This window comes from Psammomys obesus, unplaced genomic scaffold, assembly GCF_907164565.1.
Source record: "Psammomys obesus unplaced genomic scaffold, mPsaObe1.curated_primary_1811, whole genome shotgun sequence".
Lineage (NCBI taxonomy): Eukaryota > Metazoa > Chordata > Mammalia > Rodentia > Muridae > Psammomys > Psammomys obesus.
In genome coordinates, this window is record NW_026589732.1 from 1,794,641 (window position 1) to 1,820,558 (window position 25,918).

A 25,918-nucleotide genomic window follows, 5' to 3' on the forward strand; every position below is an offset into this window, starting at 1 on the left:
AAAAGGGGAAATGATGCAATTAATCATAATCTTGAAAAAAATAAGAGATGACGATGATGACGATAATATGGGTGGCACTATTCTATGGGCTGAGGAACAAGGATGAATATAAGAGGCCAGGTGGGCAGGAACTTTCACATTATAGCCACTGCAGACTGAACCCTAGACTGTGGAAGAATAAACTCTCCTCTAATTGTCCATCCTGTCACAGCGAAAAAGGTAACTGACACCAGGCCTGGATGTGTTCTCGCACACAGGTTTTACCCATGTGGTGATCAGGAGAGTTGTATGTCCCTTGACATAATAGGATATCACTCTGTCCTAAACAAGGTGACAGTGAGGCCATTCGGAGCCGATGGCAGCACCAGCTGTGATGTCTGCTGGGCTGCTCACGAGCTGCAACCTTGGGAGGCCACTCCCCCACATTCAACACCTTTCAGCGCCCTGTGACTGACTGATAACAGAGAGGAGACTTTGGGCACTATGGCCCTGAGGGGTTAATTTGGATTTGCCTTCAGCTGCCCTGCGTGTGTAGGAGGGTAGTCTGGGAGCTTGGTCAACTTTGAGGCCACAGGGCGAGTGTGAATCCAGGGTCCGGTGGCAAATCCATGTCGGCTGACTCACCCCTCTGACCACACTGTTCCTCTGCCTAGGTCCAGTTCCCACAGTGACCACTGGGGTGGCCAGAGGTTTCCAAGGCTGCACCCTCTTCTGCAGGCCTGCTAATCCAGCCAAAACGTCCAGGACACACATCTTGCTTGGGAAGTAAACCAGCAAGGCCAGCATTTCCCACTGCAGGAACGCTCTGGGATATATATTTTTTTGAATAATTAAAAAAGGGCTAATAGTATATATTAAATGACTATTTTATTTACACACCCTATTCATAAATAATTGCATCCTCTTAGACTGCACAACGGTTCCTTGACAGCTAACAATTACAGAGTGTACATCTAAAAGTGGATGGGGGTGTTCTCTGGTTCATGACATGGTCTCTCGGGCGTACACTCACTATGCACACCCAGAGACTCAGACGTGCACCAGACGGGGCGGCTCCCAGGGCCTCCTGGGCTCCCAGCACCAACGGGGGGGGGGGGGGGGGGGGGAAGACGGACCTTGCCCACACACTGGTGAGTTCCTGACAACTGGAGAATGGAGAACAAAGAGATGCGGGCCAGGGCTCCGCCCACCCGCCGCTGGGCCCCGCCCACCACTGGAGCAGCTCCACCTTTGTTCACCCTGGAAGGCATCTCTTTGGATTGCAAATAGTTTAATTCACAGAAACTCGAGAAGGGGGTGGGGTAGAGGCTGGGTGCTATGACGGCAGGCTGCCCCTCTTCATCCAGGCCTTCTCCAACCCTGTACGTGGCAACAGCTTCCTAGGACATGCAGTGGTGTGCGAGTACCATACACACGACACACACTGGACACCACTGGCAACACGGAGCTGGTCGGTGCCCTGCCAGCTCCTCCAGGTAGTGGGCTTGGTCACAGAGCAGGGTGAGGCTGGTCTTCTCACAGAGTCCGCACAGCCACTGGGTAGAGGAGGGACAGGTGCTCGGCCCCTTTGATGGGCAGCTTCCTGGTGGTGTAATAGTGGATGACTTCCGGGACACTGTCGAAAGGGGGGCTGTTCTGACCCAGAACATACTTCTCTTTGGTCTTGGCCAGCTTCATGTGCATAAAGCCCTGGTTGCTCCTGTGGACAAAACCCAGAGGTCAGAGCATGTACATAGTCTTGAGGACCGAGGCACCGGCGCGGCCTGCAGTGCTTCTGCTCCGAGTGCCTGTGCACTCCTCGGGAGCTGGCCTTGGGCACTGGGGCAAGGGTGCCAAGTCTCCCAGCTGTCTAGATAGTGGGGTCCCAGCCACACCCAGGAGCACCCTCCACTCCAGCGGCTGACTGGGGTCCAGGGGTAATTATGTAAAGACTTTTCACCCAAAAGCTTCTGGGAGGCCCCAAACTGGCAGGTGGCCTTGGCCAGTGTAGTATATGGCAATGGCAGGCAAGCTGTCCTCTTAGACAGAGGGTAACTATCTCAGGGAAGGGGCAGCCCAGCCAGGAACTACATTTCCCAGCTTCTCTTGGGTAGTCAGCCACATGACAAGCTATGGCCAATGGGATGTGGACAGAATTATGTTCCTTATCAAGCACGTTTTAGGTAGGTGCTCTCAGGGCGGAGTGCTTTCCTTCACGACTGACTCCGTCTGCACTTTCTAGGCTGTGATGACATGTGCCCACCCCACCCGACACTCAGTTTCCCCAAGACCCTATGCAAGGGCGGGGCCAGAGCTCTCTGCCTGCTCCACCTGGTTTCAGTTCTGTCCTGGAAGAGCAACTTCTGAGAAACTGGAAAAAAAAAAAAAAAAAAAAAAGGCAGTGGCAGATCCTGACTTCTCGGAACGTGTCCTGGTCTGTGGTAACCCCAACTCTGTCAGCATGCCAGATGGGAACAGGTCACGGATGAGGACGGCCACGTGTCTCAGCCGTTAGTATTGTGCCCCAGAAGACCTCGAGGCCCCAACCTCCAGCCACACTTTAGCTCACACATAGTTCCATCACCCTGCCTTTGTGCAGGCTGCCACCTCCTGGTCACTTACCCGACCCTGACCTGTGCCCATTCCTGTGGCACTGTGCAACTTTCCCAGTGTCTGTCCTTTGTAAAAAGCCTAAGATTTCTGACACCAAGTGTGCCACATCTCGGGGCCCATCCATGCTAACTCGTGAAGAGCCCTAAGGACCCAGCAGCCAGAGCAACCTAGGGAAGCTGAGAGCCCCCTGTGGACTCTGAGGGCTCTGGGTTTCCTGGGGCCCAGGTCCCTTTCTGATCTCTTTGTTCCAATGGGGGTCTTAAGCTTTAGCTGTCCTCCGGGTGGAAAGGACCCCCAAACCCTGCTACGCGCTCCAGATGGGTGGGGAAAATGCTTAATGAAGTGCGGGCCCAGAGCAGAGCATCTGCACACAATAGTGCATTTAGAGATGTCACCCCGGCTTAAAGGAAATCGTTCAGAGAGCAATTACATTTCGAGAGAGAATAATTCTTGTGGAGAACTGAAATTTAAATCAAGAGTCTTAAGGCTGCGATGTTCTAATTACAGGGCCTGTGGCAAGCTCTGCTCTGCAGTGGAAGGGTCACTGGCCCCTACAATCACCTCTGTGCTGGGGGAGGCGGGGAGTGTAGGAGGAGTGCTTACTCAGGCACCTGGGAAGGCCGGCATGTCACACGGAAAACAAAGCCCAGTGTGCTGAGGACTCATGCATGATGCAGAGCCTGCCAATGCCAGCCAGCCTGAAAAGGACCTGAAGCTGCCGTGAAGTGACACCCAGACGATGTCCCAGAGCTTGCTCAGCCTGGCTGGAAGAGGGATGCTGAGTGCACTTAGTTCTGGAAACGAAGCGCCCTAGCTCCAGGATCCTTCCACAGTCACATCAGAGGGAGCAGAGTAGAGGATCTGTAAGACAGCACCGCTGCGGATCTGAGAGGCCGACAGAACAGCTCCTATCACATTTCAAGGGGGTCTGGAGGAACTCACAAGGTTAAGGGTTAACACTAGATTTCCACACTAGATTCTCGTGCCATCGAGGAGGCAGCAAGGTTGGCAACGGCTCTAAGGAGCCACAGGTGGAGGGAGGTGTGCCTCTATTCCCAGGCGGTGGGGGGGGGGGGGGGCAGGGGAATTGCCCCTTCATTTCCTATGCACACGAGGGACTTGAGGTCCTCACAGCAATCAGTAGCAAGGCCCAATCTTCTCCCCAAATACCTTCCAGACCCTTAGTGCTCCATATAAAATCAGGCGAGGTAGCAGGACTGACAGGATGGACTAAGCAGATGTCCTCTTCATGCAGAGCCTCCATTCCCTTGACCAGAGGGGCAGGCCGGAAGGCTACACACAAAACTGTCCCAGGAACTGTGAATGCCTTTCCCAACCAGTGAAGGCCCTACGCATGAATGAGCTTCCATGTTTTTGTGGGTTTTGAGGCAGGGCTTTCATGGAGGTCTGGATTGAACCCACAATCCTCCAGCCTCCGGAATGCTGAAGTTACCAGCCTGAGCCACTTCGCCTAGTCGGCCCTAGCCACGAAGACAGGGTGGTAATCCTACACCAAGAGGTTCTTGGCTCCTCAGTCACTTCAAAGGTCATGTGATGCCCCGTAGGCACGTGCACACATATTGAAGCATTGTGTGGTATCACAGCCTAGCTGGTCATGAGAAACATAAAAACACCAGCTGGGATGTGTTAGCACTTGCAGATGGCCCCAGGTGTCCTGGCTCATTTACTGCCTTCTTGATATAACCTGGGATCACTAGGGAAGTTTCAATGGAGAATTGTCCAGATCAGGTCAGCCAGGGCTGGGGAGGGGTCCATACTGTTTATCGTCCTCTGCTCCTGACTGTGGATGTGGTATGACCAACTGTTTCAAACTCCTGCCTCGACATCCCTCAATGATGAACTAGGACAGTAAGTCAAATAAACCCTTCTTTACCCAAGTTGTTTTTTGTCTGGGTTTCTTTTTCCCTTCTTCTAAGACAGGCAGGCTCTCACTGTGTAGCCCTGGCTGGCTTTGAGCTTGTTAATGCAGCTCAGGGTGGCCTTGAACTCACAGAGCTCTGCCTGCCTTTGCCTTCCTAGCGGTGGGATCAGAGGTGTGTGCCAATATACCTAGCTTGGTATTATCACAGCAACAGAAAGCCAACTGGAATAGAAAGGAAGGTGTTTATATCTCTGTGGTGACCCAGCTGGCGCATCAGACAAGGGTATGTACCAGAAGACCATGGCTGCTTAGAACAAGATGATTTTGCAGTGAGAAGTAGCCTGTAGTCACTGCACCTTCACCCTTTGATACACTGGAGGAAACAGGCCAGAGAGGCACCCAGCAAGGGGGCTGCAGCTGCCATCAGAGCTCTGTGCTCACGTTCAGGCAGAGCCTGTTCCTATGCCTGGTGCAGGGTGCCATGATGGTTCTGGGACCTTTCCCTGGGAGCCCTGACAGGCTCCTGCCAACTGTTCCTTTGTTGGCCCTGTCTCCTTTGATAGGACATCTTGTGAGAGCGAAGTCACAATCAGGGGGCGTCTCTGGTGGTGACCTGTCTAACGAGTCTTGTAAGGCCCAGGGAGGCGGGGTACTGGGGCTGTCAGGGCACTCAGATCGCTCATTACCATCACAAAAAGCACCTCCTTGTCACTGTCCCCAGGATTAGCAAGCGTGCCTGGTGTGTGCTGGCCTAATAACAGGCCCCACCTCGCCTTCTAATCATGAGCTTTAATAAAACATCACTCAGCCTACAGCTGGCCACTGCTGAGCCAGGGTGCAAGGCCTCACCTCTTGCTTTTAGACCTAATTGCTTGATGCATATTTCATGAAGAATCCTGGGCAATAGTTATGTTAAATCGTTTCTTTTCATGATGAAATGACTTAAAAACACTTGCATATAATATTTATGTGGGAGGAAGAAGGAAATAGCCCAATGGGACTAGCATGGAGAAACCGGGCACAGGAACCCTCATAGGAGGAGTTTCTGCTTCGCCTTGACCTGAAAAGTGATGGGAGCCGTTTTGTTGAGTCACGTGCTTCACATCCTTGAGCTCTGGACCGTCCACGGTCCCCAGTGGCAATTCAGAATGCAGGATACCAGGCAAAGCTCAGCTGACATGACTAGCATCACTTGCAGATGGGGAAGCTGAGGCTCAGAAAAAAGACCATGTGCCTTATTTCATGGGCAAAGACAAGAGCCAGGATTTGGATCTGAAGCCTTCCTATTTCTCTTCCTCCAGGGGACATAGCCCAGGCTGGCCTCAAAGTTGCTGTGTAGTCAAGGATGGCCCCTGGGCCAATGATCCTCCTGTCACTTCCCAAGTGGCATTAGGTGCCTTCAAGCATGCCCAGCTTCAGTGCTTGGTCTAAGCAGCCTGAGCTCCCTTCTCAGCCCTCAGGAACTGCAGCTACCACTGTGACCTCATCTCTGCTCAGCCACCCAACTGAACAGATTCAGGCAGGTCTGAGACTATGCTCTGTGAGACCCGAAGGTTGGTCACTCTATCTGCTGTGTGACGCTTCCCAGCTGAATGCACTCCCAGCTCTGGGCTCACAGCACCTGCCTGGCCTGTACCAGGGCACTCCAGGCTTGCCCGCCTTTCTCCATTGGCTGCCTACTCAGGCCCGCCTTTCTCCATTGTCTGCCTAGAGCAGGGAACTGAGGCCCTCTGAGTCCTCCCCTGCTGTAAGCTCCAGAAGATAAGCTGAAGAGTGAGCCCAGAAAGGCTCCTGCAGAAAGAGGGGGCTCTCAGAGGAACAACCCTGTCAGGTGGGTACAAAGAGCCTGTTAAGCCAAGAGATTTTCTACAGTGGTCAAAGTGCTTTGTTGGAGTTCAGAGCTCACGTGTGAGATCCCTAAGCTAGTCACTGCCCTTTGCAAGGGCTCACATGCACGACCCACAAATATAAGCCCAGCTTTCCTCTGAACTTGGTCTTCCTGAAGGACATAGAGCAAGCCTCAGTTGGGGAACTTCCATGCTGGGCCCTGAGGAGTTGCATTTCTTCTTGTTAGGTCATTGTTAAACATCTGAATCTGACCATGGAACCCAGATTCTGGGGCAGATCAGTGAAGGGGTGAAAAGAATGAGGCCATACTAAAGTAGTTTTAAATGCAATCCATGACTGGGGGAGAGGGAGGGTACAGAGTTCCGTCCTCTACAACAGAGGCCAGACGTACCATCTGCCCACGATGGACAGAACATTTGTGCTAAGCCGCTAAGTCCCTGCTCTAATAGCAAGCCTCTATGGCCTTGGCAAAGAGCCTGGCTTGGAAGATGGCCATGATAAAGTGCCTCCATGGCCGCACCAAGCTGCAAACAGGTAGGTCACTGTGGTAACTGCCTCTTCCCTGGCCATCCCACCTCTGAAAGCCAACAGCTTTGTGACTCAGACCTCTACAACCCTCTCACCTCTCCAGACAAGTTCCTGCTAGGTAGCGCAGGCTGGCTTTGAACTCATGATCCTCCCAAAGTGCTTGGGTTTCACAGGGGTGAGTCCAGATAGCCTCACCTACTCTGACTTTGTGGGAAATTGAGGAACACTGTGCTGGGACCACGTCTCAGGGAAACCGAACCCACACCTGGACAGCAGGTGCTCTAGCAGGTGACTTGACAGCACAGGGTCACCAGTCATCCACTGCCTGGATGTCCTGCAGGGGTCTCTATACCCTCAGAGCAACCAGAGGAGGAGAAACAGTCAGCTCAAGCTAACGGCCTACTACGTGAGACTGAATAGTAAGTCATTACTTCTGGTGACACCTTGGACTAAAGTGGCAGAGACTGGTCCCTGTGACAAGATAGCCTGATGACATTAAGTAGATAAGGCCTCAGGGTTTGGGAGGAGGAGGAAACACAGAGTTCTACTCCATGGGAAGCCATGAGGATCTCTACATGATTTCTCTATGGATATCTCCAAAGCGTCACAGCAGTCCCTTTCGATTTTTTTTTTTTTTAAATGGGCTCTTGCTATGTAGCCCAGGCTAGCCTTGAACTTGACACCCCCCACACATACACCCACACGCTGGGAATTACAGGTGTGGTCACCACAGTAGGCAGTGCTGCCCTGACCACCCGAGAATATCTTAATTCTTCCCAAGATTCATGACAAAGGTAGGGGACTGGCAGGAAAGGCAGATGCCTATGACACACATGTGAAAAGCAGATGTCCAAGTGAGGGAGAAGCAATCTTCTGGGTCACAGGTCAAGGACCCCGGGGCTTCCCAAATGTGTGAGCGAACAGGTGACCCTCACTGCGGACTGTGATCTCCAAGCCTACAAGCTGGGGGCACCAAGGCCCTTTACAGCAGAGATGTCCCAGGAGTCCAAACAAGTGGGTGGGCAGAACAGGCTGACAGAGCCACACACCGGCAACCCGCCACCTCCAAAGAGCCGTGAGAAGCTGGACCAGTGGTAAACAATGCCCAAATGGAAATGCTGACAGCTTGATTTACAGCTGAATGGCTACATTTTCAGTAAAGACACTGGCAGGGGTCAGGCTTCGGGAGGTGCCCGTGGTTCCAGCTCTAAGGGACAGCCCGGGGTCTGAAGACCTTCTGTACATCATGATGCATCAACACAGTGCCATCTTCAGAGGGACACACAGGCAGGTGGACACAGAAATAAAAGGCTTGATCTCACACACAAAGAGGAGGTAAGGCCAGATGAGACCATTATTAAGGACAATCTTCTTAAGGGTATGAAGTGTCATCCCAGCAGCTGTTGAAGACTGAGCCCTGGCAGGAGTGAGCTTCTTGTTTGCTGAGCTATGTACAGAGCAGGCTAGGTCTGACAGCGTTGCCCCCTTGGGTCAGGGTTCCCCCCACCCTCCGGTTCATTCGTGAACATGTGAAACTGCTGGAGGGCTGGCAGCGGCAGCGGGCACCAGCCCACACACTGACTCAAGTCACAGATCTTGGTCAGCGTCTAATGCCACTGACATCCCTGCTTTAGGATCCCCTCTGCAAAGGTGGAGGAGACCATTCCACTGAAGCTCTCAAGCCAGCGGGGGTGCTGCTGCACGGTGGGGCAGAAAAGAACGGGCACACTCCTGTCCAGCACCATCCACATGGCTCTCTGGGCTTGGAGACAGAGACACAACACAAAGCAGGAGTCTGAGCCTGTGCCAAACAGGATGGACAAAATCCATTCAGGACAAAAGGACAGTCTCTGCTTACATCCTCCTTAGGAGACTGCGACTCTCACTGGGCCCATCACCCCACCTTCCCTGAGAGGGATTTGCCAATGTCTGGAGGGTCCAGGGCTTAGCGTCCAGCTAAGGAGCCAAGGATGATTCTAAGTGGACAGCAACACATAGAACAAAAACCTAGCCCAGAACACCAGTAGTGTCAAGGGTAAGGGACTCCAGTCACCAGCACAGAAATCACACCTAACTTTCTGCCCAGATATTTCCAGGATAAACAAATGTGACCGCTGGGCTAACACAAGGCCACCTGGTTCCTTGGTAAAGGCTCAAGACGTAACACAGGACCTGCCAAACAGTTGGTTCCCAAGGCTTCTTCTAGACTACTTCCAAGAACCAATCCTGGCACCTTCCCCTTCTATTCCCATAGCCAAATTCCAGGGACTATATCTCATACGGGGGAGAGTACTGGGCCTGGGACCGACTATACTTGGGAGACAAGGATGGATACAAGCCAGAGCCCTGGGCCAGCCTGCCCGGGTCAGAGGCCCATGCTGCCCCTCTGAGCCCTGTGCCCCTTTATATTCGTCTCTCACCTGAACCAAGGTGTCCTGAGTTCTTGAGGTCTGAGCTGTGTAATGCAAGTTTTGGTTTCTTTGTATGTTAAGCAAAAATTATTTTATTTAATCCCAAGTGTGGGATTTTAGTTGGGTTATAGTTTGTCCACACCTGTTAAGTGTCACGTGCGGGGAGTCATCTTTGCCAGCTGGTAATGCCTTCCACGTGCCTCATGAAGGAGGGTGTGGTCTAGGACTCAAGAGTATAAATATAAGAGCCGAGACAGAGAAGGTGTGGTGATTGTGGAGTTCGGTGTTGGTGAGAGACCAGAGACAGTCTGGCAGTTTGGAGCGCACAGATGGAGAGATGCTTTGGGGTGCAGCAGCGTGGAGGAGCTGGCTAGCTGTGTCTGCGGTTGACAGAGATTGATATAGAGTCCTAAAAGAACCCCTTGATGCTAACTAGCCCGGAGAAGTAAAGGGGTCTGGGCTCCCTCTCCTCACTAACCTTTTCTCTCTCCTATTTAAGGTTGGGGTTGGTGGAAGGGAGGTAGAGGCCTAAGCACCCCAAATGAGGTAGAGTGTTTAAGAAGATGGCCACAGGTGGCTTTCCACTACAGAGCCGGCAGGTGAAGAGCAGGCAGGTTCTCTTGGTGCAAACGCAAGGCCCAGGGCTGCGCCCTCAAGTATTAGCTTCATTTCCCCTGCTGGGCAGAAACTGCCACACAACTGCTGTCCATCTGGTCTGTCTGTTGGCTCTGGTCAATCTGGGCCCAGAATCAGCATGTACCCCCCAGCCTGTCTGGTCTGTTGTTCAGGGCCAAATTGGCAGCCTCAAACCCATGATGGCCACGTTGCCCTCTGGCGGCAGCCTCCATAGTTAGCTGAGAGGCCTGGGTGTTGGCCATAGCTTTGTCACTGAGTATCAGCGGGCAGCATAGGTGATACTGGCAGGGTGTTCACTAGCCTGAGAATCACTTCCCCACACTCAAGACACTCAAAAGAACACACACTCTTTCCACCCAGCTAGTGGCTCAAGCCTGTAATTCCAGCTGTTTGGCAGGCTGAGGCAGGAGAACCACAAGTTCGAGGAACCCTGGATTAACCCTGGCTCTGTAAGGTTAAGGTCACCCTAGGTAACTTCACGGGCCTGTCTGAAAAGAAAAAGTAAACGGAAGGGTGTGGTTCGGTGAGAGAGCACTTGCCTACTTGAGGCCCAAGGTTCCCCTCCCCAGACTGCAAAACCAAACCAAACCACACTGCTGTGTGAGGCAGTGTGAAGAGTGGTGGGAATTCCTGGAATCCCAACATCTGTGAGGCAGAGGCAGGAGGATCAGGAGTTTGAGGATAGCCTGGGCTACTCAGTGAACTCAGGGCCAACCCAGGTGACCTAAGATTCTGTTTCAAAAAGCCAAAGAGATCTATTTTTTAAAAGAGCCATCTCTCCAGCACAAGATCTATCAATAAAGTCTGTCAGTACACATGCCCTCTAGCAGGTGTTGAGTGCTCGCTTGGGAGGACTACCATATTCAGAGATTCTGAGAGAGAAGACACCACTGAGAGACCCAGCAAGTGGTAGGGCTGAGTCTTATAGACCACGGTGATCCATCCAGGCCATCAGTGGTAAGGACCACAGTGACGGAGCCCTATGAGGTCAAGTAAGGAAAAGGAGGTGCGAGAGGAAGTGGTCACTTTCTCGAGGTCTGGAGTCTGGGTTAGGTTGGGCTCAACAGCCTTCTAACCTCAGGATGCTTTTCTCCTCCCTGCAAGTTCAAAGGCCCATGGTAGATTGCCAATAGCTCAGACACAAGAACGACAGTGATTGCCAGAGGGAAAAATCCCAGCTGCCTTCAGGACCAGTCCACAGGCCCTCTGAGTGTTGAGAGCTCAGGGTCCCAGCCTGCTTCCTCCTCTCAGGCCTCAGTTTCCCCAATCTGTAACAGTGAGACAGGAGCAGATGACCATGGAGGCTCAACTCATGCAAACTTAGCAGCCTGATGTACGATCAAACACATGTTGAGAAATGACTATTTCCATACAGAAAAATCCTCACAGGTACCTCATGCCCCGGGCACGAGGGCAGGCTGGGTCTCAAAAACAGTTTCTTAGGGCGTGTCCTGAAGACACTTCCCAGCTCTCTGGGCCTCTTTGGAACCAGAATGTGCTTCTGGTGTGTTTTTCTGGGGACTGGCCCACTGAAGCTTGAGACCCACCTTCCTCGTTCTCTCTGAGGAGGAAGTGCCTTTGTGGTACAAGCATTTACCGTGAGCACAGCATGCTCTCGCTGCTCACCTGCAGCCCCCGGAGCTCTCCGGCCACATACCTCACCGTCTAATCTCAGCTCTACACTGCCCTCTGCACTCTGAGCTGAAACATACCTACTCCAGCCTGCTGGTGGGAGCTCCAGCTCCAAGCTCTGCTTCCGCCAGGCCTGGAGCAGTGTTCTCCTCGCCCCACGGCGGTCATTCCTGTGTTCACAACCCAGCTGGCGTGCCCGGTGTCCCTGGTGGATTTGCCTAGCTGGGTCCTGCCATGTGCACTTACACGCCACCATTAGCGGCGGAGCCTGCTGACCTCCTGAGGGCATCTCTCTCCTCTCAGTCTCTAAGGACAGGGCTCTACTGCCTCCCCATTGGCCATTAGGTACAGTTAAGTTCTCGCCTCCCAACCCAAACTGAAGGATACATGTTCAAAACTGCTAACAGGCAAAAGTCACATCTCGGGTCACACTCGGAAGACTGACAAACAATTCGGGAAGGTCACGGTGACTTCTCAGTTGTCTTGGCTCTGGAGGGGAAAACTGCTTACACTGGACATCCACTCTTGGCAGCTTCCTGACAGCCTCTTTCCACAAGGTAGAAGACTTTCTCAAAATTAAATCTCTAGCTCTGTGCTCCCTAATGAAATTGATTCCTGCCTTGATACACAACAAAGCCTCCGTTTTATGATTTGGTCAGGGCTTGGCCACATTAATTATGTTTTTTTTCAGCATGGCTGCAGGTAATTAGTTACAGTTACTCACCATCAGAACTGCCTGCCTGCCTGCCTGCCTGCCTGCTAAAGCTTCGACTCCCACAGACCACAGAGTCAATCCTAAATGGTGTTTTTGGGTTCAGAACCATCCTGGGCAGAAAAGATGACCTCTACAGCCTGGAACTCCGAACTCATAAGGGGCATGCTGCTCTGTGGAGGCAGAACACATGGTCTAGGTATCACAGTCCAGGTGTCTGAGTCACCATCCCAAGCTTGTAATCACTGTTCCTGGCACCGTTCCACCTGCCTCAGAGGACACTGTTCATAGCATGTTCAAGTTGGTTCCCAGCGCCAGTGACCAGGCACTGCACAAGGCTTCAGGGTGCAACGTCTCACTTCACAGAGGGCTGTCTCCAACACATCATTTACCCTTTGGCAAGCTAAGATGTGGTGGAGAATTGTGCGAAGAACAGGACTATGACTGCTTGTTGGAGGTACCCTGCTGGTTGAGGTGGCAGTTCTTGCCTGGACTGGATGGCCATTACGAGCTCGGTGCTAAAGGCAGATCTCCCTCCCTTCTACAGGGTCCCCTGTTCTCTGCCTGACTTTATCTGGAAAGTGTCTTTAGACACAGACTCCCCTAGCCACACTTCACAAACGGCCTCTGACACAGCTCCCTGCTAGCTCTCCCCTCCCTGCGCCTATATTAAGCACTGATTGGAGGGTGCTGTAAAATGCAAATCAAGCATCCTTGAAGTGCCCAGTTTCAACCAATTATGTACACCTATTTTTGGAGCCTGCTCACTCACTTGCTTAGGGGTATATAGCCTTTGTTTTCTGGTATGAAAGTTGAACTAGCCATCAGCTGTTCCTGGGGTGTGTGATCTCTGTACAGTTCTTGCTGGCCATTGCAGACACACTTCTCGTCTCCTGACCCTCCTGACTTCATGGGCTGCTGAGAGGCAGCCCCTAGGCAGGAGGCGAGCCACAACCGCTGGTGGCTGGCCTAGCTACAGGTGAATAATCCGACTTCTCTGAACCCCTGATCTTGAGAGGCAAAGTGTGTGTGTGGGGGGGTGCGATCACTGGGCAGGATTGCCTACTTCCCCAGTTTTCTCCTTTCAAGTCTCACGGTTTGAGTCTAGAATTTGTCTCTCCCCACAGGCTCACGCTTTGAACACTTGTTGCTCAGCTGGTGGTTCTGCTTTGGGAGGCTATGAAAACCTTGGGGGTGGGGTGGGCAGCTGGTACCCGGGAGTCAGTCTTTGAAGATTACACCTGTCCTGGCTCTACCTGGCTGTTTCCTAATCTGCAATGATGTGACCAGCCCCCACCACACGTTCCTGCTATCATACACTGAGCTGCCCTGCCCTGCCCTGCCCTCTCTGCTCTCTCCCTCGAGTTGTTTCTCTCAGGCGATGTGGTCACAGCCACAGGAAGGCTAAGACACGCTCTGTACATCCTACAAGGCCCTGCCCACATGTTGTCACCTTCAAGGAGTCCCCTAACACCCATCAGGATTCTTCTGCCTGCTTGTTTGTGCACCCGACCCTAAGCATCTGGGCTGGGAACGTGGCAGGATGAACCACACACCTGGAGGCCATCAGCCACATGTGGATTTTCAAAAGAAAAACTTCCAAAGGGGGTGGGAAAAAAGATACTCTATTTAAAGCATTCCTAAAAGCCAGCTTTGCCAAACCTAACTGTCTCTGATTGTCCTCTTGGGTGACGTAATCTTGAAAGAAACAGAGAGGAAAAAAAGCACAAGTGTGGTTAGTGCTTTTTTGGGGGATGAGGATGCCCACTAGGGACCTACCTGGACACGAGCAGTTGGAGAGCGAGTGCCAGGATGTGCGTGCTTGCCAGAGGCCCCCTTCTCATTCATACCCATACATAAACCCAAACGGTGCTTTTATAGCTTTAGCATTTGAGCAATGGGAGCAAAGATGAGAGTTGTAAAACCTCACGTCTGATTTCATAAATCTGCCTCAAATACCAAGAACACTTACAAGGAAAACAGAAGGAAAGAGTGCTTGTGGGCTCTGAAGGGATACAAGCTTGCAGAGCCGGGAAGTGGGACAAGACCTCTAACTGCCAGGAGGCCCAGGAACAGTTAAAACCTGTACATGACCTGGCGTCTTAGTGCCTGCAGCTGTAGTTTGAGAACCGCTAGATGCCTCTAGTTAAGGCTGATTGGGTTTGCTGTGGGAGCTTTCAATCGTTTGTAACACAGTCTAAAAGAAAATCCTCTACCACACAGCCCTCACCGAGGTCGGCACCAAGACTAGTGACCCTTGCATCTGGGCAGCATCTCAATGCGAAGGTGAGGAAAATTCTATGAAGTCCCTGTATGCAAGGCCTCAGAGGCACAGAGGTAGGACTCCACTGGTAGAAGATGCCTGATCTTCTCCAAGGCTCTTCTTCCTCATGGAGACATGCTCTGCGGCTGTCCTCATGGACTCTCTTTCTATAGCATCCCATTCTCCCTGAAGGCAGCAAACAAACCTTTCCTGGATGGCTCTGGGAACAAATTTCATTAAATACATTATATTAACAAGCTGGTACAAGGGTGATTAGAAAGAAGTGTTCTGGTTTGGAGATATCAGCCAGCACCTCCAAAGGGAGGTGTCCAGGCCACAGAAGCTTCCTGGTGACGAATGGGCAGTTGGAATGCCTTCCCTGGTGGCCGAGTCACAGTCAGATGAAGCAGGCTGATAGGAGATAATTAAAAGCCTGCTGGAAATGTAATCGGGGTGGTTCAGATGCTGGGAAGGAACAAAGGGTAACACTGTGCCTGGTGGAGGGGAGGATGGAGCGAGATGGGAGGGGGCAGCCACCACCTTCTGGTACAAATGGCATGCACTGGCAGTGAGAGGCAGAATAAGCATACTGCCTCCAGGGCCTGCACAATTGGAGGGAGCAGGGAGCTGCATCTGGAAGAGAAAAATGTTTTCCTTCCTTCCCTTTCTTCTTCCTCCCCCCAACCTCAGACAGGGTTTCTCTGTGTAGCCTCAACTCAATCTGTAGATCAGGCTGGCCTCAAACTCACAGCCTCTGCCTCCCAATGGCTTGGTAGGGGCATTTTCTAAGCAGACTGTACCTGATCCCTTAGCTGCTCAGAAACCTGGACACGGCTCTCAACTCTGCCCTTCCTGCTTTGTCACCCATCTATTGACCGTCCTGGTCCTTCACTGAGCTGATGCAGCTACCTCCCAAGTGGCTAGCTCTTTCCTCCTGATCTAGCACACATCTATGCATAGAAGCACTCCTGAAATCCTATGAAGGTACTCCAGCCTGTGAGCTGGCTTCAGTTTCTGTCTGCTACTGGACACCCCCAGTCCCTGTGCAGTACCTCCACATTTAATTGGAGTGAAGAGCTAAGGGGGTGTCAGGAAAGAACAGAGCCTGGGGTCAGGCAGACTGCTTGGCCCTCCCCTAGCTACATGACTTCACAGAACAGGTTTCTAGCTTCTCTGAGTCTTGGCTTCCTCCGCTGTAAAGAGAGAACAATGGCAGCTGGTGGTTTGAAAACTGGACTCAGAAGAAAGCAGAAACCCCCATGGGTTAAGAGCCCTACTTTCAGGTTCCACCTTAAATCCCAGGACTTTTATGTCTTCAGGCTTTTGACATGTCACAAGTGCCTGGGAAAAACTGCCAGCGGATGCCTGACCTGGGTCCTGCCAGCAACATCTGGTGCAGTCCTGGTGGTAAGGAAGTGGGTGCCTTCTGCTCAGACGGACCCCACAGGGCAGAAGGAATGTCAGGCTGCATTAAAATCTGAGCTTCACTCACAGCTGTGGCATCACATGACCTCTGCTATCTGCAAGAACAAAAGCATAGTTCCTGCTTCTCTCCTAGCAGTGTCTCAGAGGGAGAGCTAAGTGCCCACCCCCTTCTGGTGCTCTCCAGAGCTATTCACTGCTGGATTTGCTCCACCTGCTTTCCTGGGGAACTCAAGCTGAGATCTGCTTGAATCCCTTTCCAAAGGAAGAGTCAGGACAGCTACAGGATGCCATCCACCCAGGGGCAAGGCAGGATTTGAACCCATGCTTTCTGAACTTGCCTGGACGTTTTCTATACTACCTACCTACCTGTCTATCCCCACATGGCTGGCACACAGGCTTTAGAACCCAGAGAGTGGCTGGCTGAATGCTGAGGGCAGTGGCCAGGCAGGCAAGTGTCTGCTGGCTGGCAGGTGCTTCTTACTCCCGAATCACAACTGTCAATGCATCCTTCATTCTGCAGGCCATCTGCACACTTCAAACTCACCCTCAGCCACTGGCGAAAGAGCGCTGAGGGTCCCTCTGCCTAAAGCAGCACTTTTTAATTATCACACTTCCTCTAACCTCCGAGAAGGAGAAAACACAAGGCACACTAATTGAGCAGAACATTTGTCTTTTCCTTTGGCAGCCTTGAATGGTTAGGGGTCCTTTGTGTATGGAGAGCCCCATCCTCAACCCAGCCCAAACCTACCTGTCTCAAATGCTGACTGAGGTTCAGGATGGGGGTGGAGAACAACTTCCTGTCTACAAACCCTAAGGATATGGTTGGAGAGCTGGAGGGGGGCCAGGGTAGTGAGGAGGACAAGAACGAGAAAGTCAGCCTCCTGAGACAGCTATCAACTACAGCCCCCAAGGAGTACAGCTCATAGAGGTCCAGTAGTGTCTCCACGCTGGCACAATCCAGAAGAGGGCAGCCCAAATCTGACCCTAGTTCTGTGAGGCTCAAGTTCTCAGTCATGAGGGTAGAGTGTCTGCTCTAGTCATAGTCACATAAACCTTTTTCCTTTCATGTCAAGATTTGTCTATTTTTCTGTGTATGGCTGCTATTTGCCTGCATAGCTCAGAAGGGGGCGTCAAATCCACGGGAGAGAGAGTTACAGAAGACTGAGCTGCCACATGGATGCTTGGAATCAAGCTCTCAACCACAGAATCTTCTCTCCAGCCCCCACACCGACTCTGCCGCTCCTGTAACAGCATGTGGACATGGGCAGAGTCCTCTTTCCCTGCAACCTGTGGCTTTACACAGTTTGCAAGGAAGACAGCTGAGCATTAACTAACAAGGTGTGCACGTGAGACATCTATTCACGCTCCAGGAAACATGTCACAGATGAGCGAAAACTGAGGCTCGGACATTGTACACTGCAGGTGCTCGAGGTGCTGTCTCCTGCATCCCTCCTCCAGCTTACATCCAACTTAGCGGCTCAGAAGACCACAGGGCACACGTGGCCCTGCGGGAAGAGCTGGGTAGGGTGGGGTCCCCAGACAAGGAGCAACTGTGCTCGGGCTGGACTGGCACACAAGCTGCCTTCCTTGGGAGGTTGCCCTTACAGGGGCTGATCATGCTCTCAGAGCCCTGCTGGGGACCGTGAAGGGAGTTCAACAGCTGCGGAGGAGCCCCGCGGCATCTGGACACAGGTGGCCTGAGAGCAGGGAAGCTTTTGGAGCCTCCCTGGTTATTTTTTTTTCATTTTGTTTTAGGGTCCCAGGGGATGAGAGTCCCAGGGGACTCTGCACAAATTGGACAGGCCCTACAACGGGAGCCCCAGGCCTGGAACTCTGATGTTGACTCCACAGAAGGCAGTGAATTCCGCACTCCCCACTGTGGGGTGCAATGCTCAGCTTCTTCTCAGCCCCTCCCTCCTCTCCTCTCCCTGCAAACATTTATTATTTCTTGCTCCTGGCTGTCAGCAGCAACAAACTAAGATTAATCACTTGCCCGCCTGGCTAGACCCGGACATGCCTACTGTTTGAAAACTCCCTCCTTCACCGTACAAATCAATGAGGGGAGAGAAGAAAGAAAAACACCCCTAACTGAAATGCATCCCTAAGCTCTTCCTGGACCATGACACCCACCTACCCTCCCCTGCAGCCCAGGGGGCATCTGCTGGTTGACACTGGGAGTCTAGCAGCTGACACAACCCACTGCTCCAGGCAATGCGAAGGGATGTCCCTAAGCAGTCGGAGGCCTTTCTGACATAAACTGCCCACACCACACCACAGGATGCAGAGGGCCCTCCTTGTCCTCAGACTCAAGGAAAGCCCCCACGGCCTCACTGCAGGGCCACAAAGCTGGAGGCAAGTGTTGTGACTAAACCTCAGGCCCTCACCTTATTATCACTGTTTGCAGTGACAGCATCTATTTGCCACCCAAGTGCTAAGCGCACACTCGCTCACCTTAAGGAACAGAGCACAGCATGTCCTAAATTCCTACTGTGTGCCAGTGCCATGCCCAGGTGAGGCTCAAGGGGGTAACCACTTGCTCAGAGCATCAGATGGCTGGTGAAAGACAGAGCCCGAACTCCCAAGGTGCCTCTGACTGAGCAGCCAAGGTTTTCCCTCTACCTCTGAGCTCCTAGAACATCCTGCCCCCAACCTGTTCACAGCAGGTCCCGTCAGTGCCGACAGTGCAGACTCAGGTGATGTACGCGTGGCATGTGGGACACAGGGGACGTGGCAAGGGCCTTTCCCTTTGGCAACACTCACCATGTCTCCAGTTCACTGACGATTCTAGAGCCTGGCTCAGAGAACATCACTGTACCCCGGGCACACCCTGCAGGGACCCCTCGATTCTCTAGGAGATAGAGTCCCATCCTGCAGCCAGGAGACTGGGGCTGTGACTCCCCCAGCTCAGTGTGGGATGCAAAAACCTGCAGAATCAAAACTCAGAGAGCCTTTCACAGTCCAAAGCGCCTGAAGAGCCCTATTACCGAGACTGCTCCTCACTCCTCACTCCTTTCCCCAGGCCTGACTGCCTTTCCAGGGAAAACAGAAGGTGACATCGAAAGGCTCAACTCCAGCTTGCCTGGCTGGAGTCAATGTACCCAGTAAACCCAGCACCAGTGGTGGGCGTGAGGCTGGTTAGTACATGTCACGCTGAAGGTGGCAAGAGAGACATCTGCAGCCAGAGAGCCTGGAGAATGATAAAAGCCATTTGTAGGATCTCTGAACTAGCTTCCAAGGTGGGCATCAACCACGGAAGGGGTGTGACAGACACATCTGAGGTGTGATGGAGGATGGGGTATACACACTGACTTGGGTCACCCACAGGCACAGGGAGCTGCAGGGAACAGTGTGGTCACAGTGGTCAAATATGCGCCCAAGAACAAAGTTAGGTCTACTGTGAGTCTCTACTGGGGCCGTTTCCTCACTTAGATAAATCCTTAAAATTCACTTCCACAGCTGACACCCTAAGCCTTCTGATCAAATATAAGGGCATGTTCATGTGTGTGTGTATGTGTATGTGTTAGCCACAGCTCCGACCTCAGCCTTACAGAGACCTTGCAGGCCATTCAGACCTCTGAGGAAGACCTGGAAATATGTCCTAACCCCTGCATGAGGCCATCCTAGCAAAAGTATCTAGGCCACAAATGCCCATCTGCTGATGAGTGAGGGGATAGAACTCTGGCCAGGGCCTCTTGGCCAGGGGTCTTGTCACCAAAAATTTGATAAGCTCTTCAACATACCACACCTTTGCCTGGCTTCCCCCTAGCATGCCCTTGTTACCTAGGCACCACTAGCGTTTTTTAAGGGTAATGGGCAGCTTCTGGCCCTTGGTGGCGGTGACCACCCCATACAGGTCACCTCTGGGCACCTAAAGCCCTTGCTGCTTGTGCTGTAAGCAGCAAGGCAGTCAGAATAAGCAGGGTGGGAAGCTCTTGGAGCTGGGCCTGGCTGTCTGTGTTGGCACTCTCTCTACAGAGTCCAGTGCCAGGTACAGAGGGTTCCCACAAAACTCTTCCAAGGAAAGGACGGGGCAGGTAGAGGGCCCTGTCCTAGGGGGATAGGCTTCCCCAAGCACATTCTCCCATCTCGGAAGGACCCAAGGTCCACTTGAAAACGGCCAGAGACTGAGCAGCAGCATAGCTGGAATTCCAACGTCAGCTTACAACTGGTGTATGTGTGGCTGTCACTGCCCACCCAGCTGCTGGCAGCAGGCCTGAGGATGTGAGAGACCACATACTGCACACAGGCTGCCAAGCTGGTGCTTGTCCCAGGCAGCAGGACCCACAGCGCCAGGGCGTTCTGGGAGATACCAACCCCCAGTTCTCCTTTCTGCAGGGAAGGCTGCCTAGGGGAGCAGAGACCTCTGACCACCACAGTCTCTAGTGGCTCTAGATGAACACAAACCAACCCAGCTCCAGCTCCCTGTGCTAGAAAAGCAGATGCTGCACAACACTCCTGTGTGACCAGACAGTACGGGTACACCAAAATAGACCCCGGGCATCTGGTGCCATGGTGGCCTTGTCCAGCACGCTGGACACCACCGGCTGCAGAACTGCAGTTGATCTAGCCAGAGAAGACACCACAAGCTAAGAGGGGCTGAATCCCGGGACAGGGACACACGGGGAGCCAGAGACAGAGGTGTCTATAGTGTCCAAAGTCTGACTCCTGCTGCTCACATGCTGAAGGCATACACGGAAGAGGGAAGGACTTGCCAAGTTGTACAGTGAGCGGTGAGCGGCAGGAAGAAGGGACAGCTTCTATCATCTCGGACCACAGAGACTCAGGATATAATCCCAGCTGGCCTGCAACCTGCTTTGTAGACCAGGTTGGCCACAAACCCACAAGATTCACTTGCCTCTCCCTCCCAATGCAAGGATTTAAAGGAGAGCGCCACCATGCCTGGCCAGGACCACAGGTCTATAAGCACTCTTCAAGGCCACTGGCAAGAAACAGGGAGAGGGTGTGAACTACACAAGGTCACATGGGCAAGGCTCTGACTGGACTGGATACTTGTTGCTTAGAAACAGATCATCATCATACCAGTGCACAGATGAAAACAGGGAGGCCTGGAATTGTGAAAGCTACAAATAAGCCAGGGAGGGAGGTGGACTCTCCCCCCCCCCCGCCCCCAGCTACCCCACAGTATCCAGACCAGCTGAAGCACAAGCCTATCACCATAAAAGAAACACCAAAGTATTACCTCCCCAATGGGTGGCCAAACCAACGAATGACACACAACAGGGATGGGGGCCACGCCTCTCCTCTGGGACCCACCTGTGACTTGGTTTCTATGCATACTGGGTAATGAGGAGACGCTGCTCAAGGGATGGAAACATGGATGATGCTAGATTCACTGGAGTCATTTCTTCAGCAACGGGTTGAATCTCCTTCAGTACTGTCTTGGTCCTCTAGTCCTGGCACATCACACGTTCTCAGTTTTTCACAGGCAGAACTGTGCTGAAGTTCCCACAGGGTCCCAGCACCCAGGAGACTATTTGCTTTAGAGGTAGGCAAGTCTCCATGTGACAAACCTGAAGGCTGGTATCTGACAAGACCCTGTCCTGGCACACAGAGCTTCTGTCCCTTCTACTGAGCATCTGACCAGGTCTTCTGTAGAGGTCTCACCAGAGTCCCCAGATAAAGGAGGTTCTAGCAGCAACAAGCCAACACTCAGTGCCCTTGACTGGCAGCAGGCTGTCTGGAACTGTGGGGAGAAGGCTAGCCATGTGACACAGAGTCCATCCTGCCAGCATGTGTGCAAGCTTTCCTGAAAGAAGTGCCACCAAGCCCTCTCTCACCGTGAGCCTCTGGCAATGATTATGGCACCACGGACGCAAGGCTTCACTCCTACCCAGTATGTCTGGATGCAGGATCTGCATTCACACCCAAATTATGTTACTAATTCTGTACTCTTAGAGAATTACCTTCCTCTAAGCCTCAATTCTCCCATCTATACAATGGGTTCTATAAGATCTCTTGGGTCCTGTCTAGCAACAGCACTGAACAATGGAACACTCAAGCAGGAGAAAACAAAACAACAACAACAACAAAAAAAACCTCTTTTTTTTTAATTTCTAAACCTGATTATTTCAACAGCTCATGGATCAGAAGGACCTGACCAGTGGGGGTCTTTCCTGTTCATCGCATTCCCTCCCAAACTTTGTGGGGCATATGAAAAGCAGGTCTGCCCTGAAGACAAGCTGGAGAATAGAAACAGGTTCTCACAGGCAACTATCTAGACCATGGAGGGTCAGACAGACACTCACCCATCACCTGCCATCTTAACTTGAGGTTCCAAGTCTACAGAGCGAAACAATACACTCCTCACCTGAGAACTGGCAAAGATGGGCAAGATGTGCCAAGAGCCAGGTACAAGCCTGGGCTTGTTGCACCTGAAAGCTATTCCTAGCTAGTGGCTACACTTCCGGGGATAAGCCTTTCCTCCCTAAGAAAGCGGCCGTGGCAATCACCACAGCTTCTCTGTGTTTCCAGGATGGGACTAGGTTAAAAACCAAGGTTGAAATAACTGGTAGAAACAAGTTTCTTGGGGGAACTGAGTATAGCCTTTCTGCAGTAGACCCTGGCAGGCATGCTTACTGTGCCGGGGCAGTGGCTATACAGTACTTACTTCAGGGAGAGGGAGTAGTCATGTTTGCTGGTCTGGCTGTTCCGGACAAGGTAGCTACACTCCTTACAGAGTCGCAGCAGGTTCTCGGCATCACTTCTGCTGATGGCTCCATGATACCATCTGGGGAGAGGACAAGAATGCAGTTAAAGCCGAGGGGGAACAGGGCCCCAGGGTGACCTCTGAGGAGGCTCCAGCCTCCTGTGAGGAGGTTCAACAGCTGCTCTGCCAGTGTCTGCCACATGTCAGATTCTAATGGAAAAGAATGAACACACCCCTGGGTGCCTTCCCAGGGAAGGCTCACATTCCATGCAGACAGTCCAACACCAGATACTCAGTGATCATCAAGTTTGCCCCATGGTGACAGGTGCTAGAGAGATGAAGGTGAGGCGGGGTCACATGGCTGGGGCACAGGAAAGCCTGTGGGGGGAGAATGATGTACTGGCAGACCTAAGGAGGAAAGAGAAGAAGCTATGAAGAACAGATAGAGGGAGTATAGGTGAGCGACGAAAGGGTGATAGATAGTCATAGGCTGGAAAGCAGCTGGAGAGAGAGAGCAGGAGTGGGAGTATTGGGGACAGGAGCAGGCAGCATGACCCAGGGGTTCCTGAGGTGGGCAAGCGCATTCCTCTCCATAAAACGGACTCCTAGGACATGACATTAGGAAGCCTCGTATGGGCGATGCCCAGGGCAGCTCTCTAAGCTGAAACAGAGCAGCTGGACCTTGATTCTGCCAAATGGTCCTGGCACTAGCTGGGCACATGAGAATCACAGCATCACATTTCTGGATGTTACATGAGCCAGAGAGGAAGGAGGGGAAATGGGTGATACAGAGGACATACAGTCCCTCCTGGCCACAGTATGAGATGAAAGCCACATTTCTGTGACTGGGTAAGCTGGAGACAAAATCTCAATGGGACAGCAAAGGCCTCAATGGACAGGAGGAGGTATTCCCAAAGCCCCTCTGTGTCTATACTGGGCCCATGAAAAGAACATTGCAGCAGAAGAGACTGTGAGGAGGAAAGACAGGTGTGCCTCTGTACTGGTGTATGTGTGTGGGGGGAACGACAATGCCATGGTATCAACTGCCAAACTGCCTTTCTACAATTACACAGAAACACAACTATGGATTGGGAGATGCCTAGGCTGCCATAGTGAGAGCATTTCCAGGGATGCCAGGGCCCAAGGCAGCCATGGAGAGAAAGCCACACTAAAACAAAGTCGGCTTCGTAAGTAAGCGACAGCAGATGTGGCGAGAGCAGGCTCAGGAGGGGTGGCCTGAGCAACATGCCCTCAGCTAGCTGACAAAACATTTATTAGGAACACACTTTCCAGCCGGCTGAAACTGAACAGTCCCCAGGGAAGTGCTGCCTGCTGTCTGCCCTCCCTGAACACAGGGGCTGGCAGAGAGACAGAGAAGGATCTCCAGAGGCCTTGTTAAGGGTAATCCCTGGCAGTAAACAGGACAGGCTGCTACATCCTTTCCTGGCTACTTCAGGTCAAAAGAAAGGTGGGGTCTGGAGTGGAGGATCAAAAAGCAGGGCAAAGAGCGCTGGTTCTGGAGCTGAGAGGCTAGCAGGCAGCCTGTTGGTAGGAGGCTGTAGGCCACAGGCTGTCTTGGGTGGTCCTCTGGGATCGGGGGAGGGGAGGTTGGGCCTACTGCTGTAAGTGAGCAGGAAGCCACCCTGGGAACACGCTGGAGCCTGTGGAGGTGAGAGCAGGAAAACACTGCCATTCATCCCATCCAATAGCAACTGTTCTCTCCAATATTTACTTAATATATGACCCTGATCTCACAGGAATGACATGGAGAGGGAGGTTCAACAAAGATACAGGCATTCCGGAGAGCACAAGTGTTCCACAGGAATACAAGAGCTGTGATGAGGCCTTCTTTGGCATGAATGGTCAGGGAAGCCCTGGAGAAAGACACTGCCTAAAAACCTGTATCACCCAGGCCAATACTGGTACAAACTCGCCATTATAGAAGGAATGCTCCTGGGAACTGTGCCAGCATTACCTATCTCTCACCTTATGAAGACCTACTCTGTGCCAGCATCAGCACTTTCTCACTTTATAAAGACCCACTCTGTACCAGGTACATTCTCTGGCTGGGAATAAAGAGAAATCCAAAAGGAGGTGACAATAAAGAGAGGTGGGGTCAAGGTTATGAGTCTGGGCCTCAATTTCCCCATCTGGGCAGGAAGGGAGACCTTTTACTGTACATTTACTTGGTAAGCAGATGATACACCTAGAGAAATTCATTGTCATCCAAATACTGAGGTGGTAAGAAAACCAAGGGGGTTGAGGCTTCATCCTGGATAATGAAGTCACGGGAGGTTTCTGAGCCGAACAGGGACCTGGTGTAGCAGGGAGCTGCCAGCATGGTCTAGAGGAGGGGTGGTGAAAGGGCCAGTCCTGGCACAGTGCTCAGAGAAGGAGTAGGGTGGCATGGGTGGGCCTCGGATTGTGATAAGCAGTGGGAAATCTCTGGAGAAGGGGACCGGGGAAACCCAACCCAAGCTTGTCAAGGCCTGAGCTGATGAACAGCAAGCAGACTTATGTAGCACAGAAGCCACACAACTGCTGGAGAAGAAATCGAACTTCCACTGAGGGCAGGTTTAGTGGAGACTTAGCAACTAGGATGAAAAATGAGGTAAAATGATAAGATTTTTTTAGTCCCTCCTGCCAGCCACTGAGTGTCAGGGTGACAATGGTGTGAATTGACCCAGCCTGGCCAGGAGTCAGGAGCCCTGACTTCCCAGAGCCTGTCATGCAGGGCCAGCGATCAACTGTGTTCTTCCAGTAAAGACCCGGAAGAGGGCTCATCAGCTAGAGGAGGCAGGGTGGCCCCTGGTGTTGCATCAGTGACTTACATCTGTTTCTCCAGTGGGATGGTGGGATCTACTCTCTCTCCCAGGATCCCACAGAACTCGGGGCTCCCGTGTTTGATGGGCTTGAAGCCTCCTCCAGGAGCACGAAGTTGGCGCCGTCGGTCCCGAGAGGGTGAGGGGGATGACTGCCGCTTCTCGCTGCCGTTGAACTGGGCTGTGGGAATGGAGAGAAGAAAAAGGCACTGTCACCTGGGGCCCAGCACTTGACACTGTATAAGAGAGAGAGGGGTGCCAAAAAAATGCTGGATTCCCCCCCCCCAAAGTCCCTATGCTGGATGAGTCATCGTTAGGTGGCAGGACCTTAAGGAAAGTATTTGTATTGTGGGCATCTCAGGAATAAATGCTGAGCCAGGCAAGGTGGGACACACCTTTAAACCCAGCACCGACAGAGGCAGGCAGGCTGCTCTGAGTTCGAGGCCAGCCTGGTCTACAAAGCGAGTCTAGGACAGCCAAGGCTACACAGAGAAACCCTG

At 52.4% G+C, this 25,918-nt stretch overlaps 1 protein-coding gene across 2 annotated transcripts in view; it reads right to left on the reverse strand.

The window, feature by feature from the left end:
* Positions 1–850: 850 nt before the first annotated feature.
* The window catches only part of Shb (SH2 domain containing adaptor protein B), a 114,812-nt gene continuing 89,744 nt past the window's right edge, over positions 851–25,918 (reverse strand). For both annotated transcript variants that reach the window (XM_055605353.1, XM_055605352.1), the window contains 3 exons: positions 25,428–25,599; positions 22,558–22,677; positions 851–1,699 (listed from right to left, as the gene is read on the reverse strand). In XM_055605353.1, coding sequence (XP_055461328.1) covers positions 1,516–1,699; positions 22,558–22,677; positions 25,428–25,599 — 476 coding nt within the window. In that variant the 3' untranslated portion in view covers positions 851–1,515. The remainder of the gene's footprint in view (positions 1,700–22,557; positions 22,678–25,427; positions 25,600–25,918) is intronic.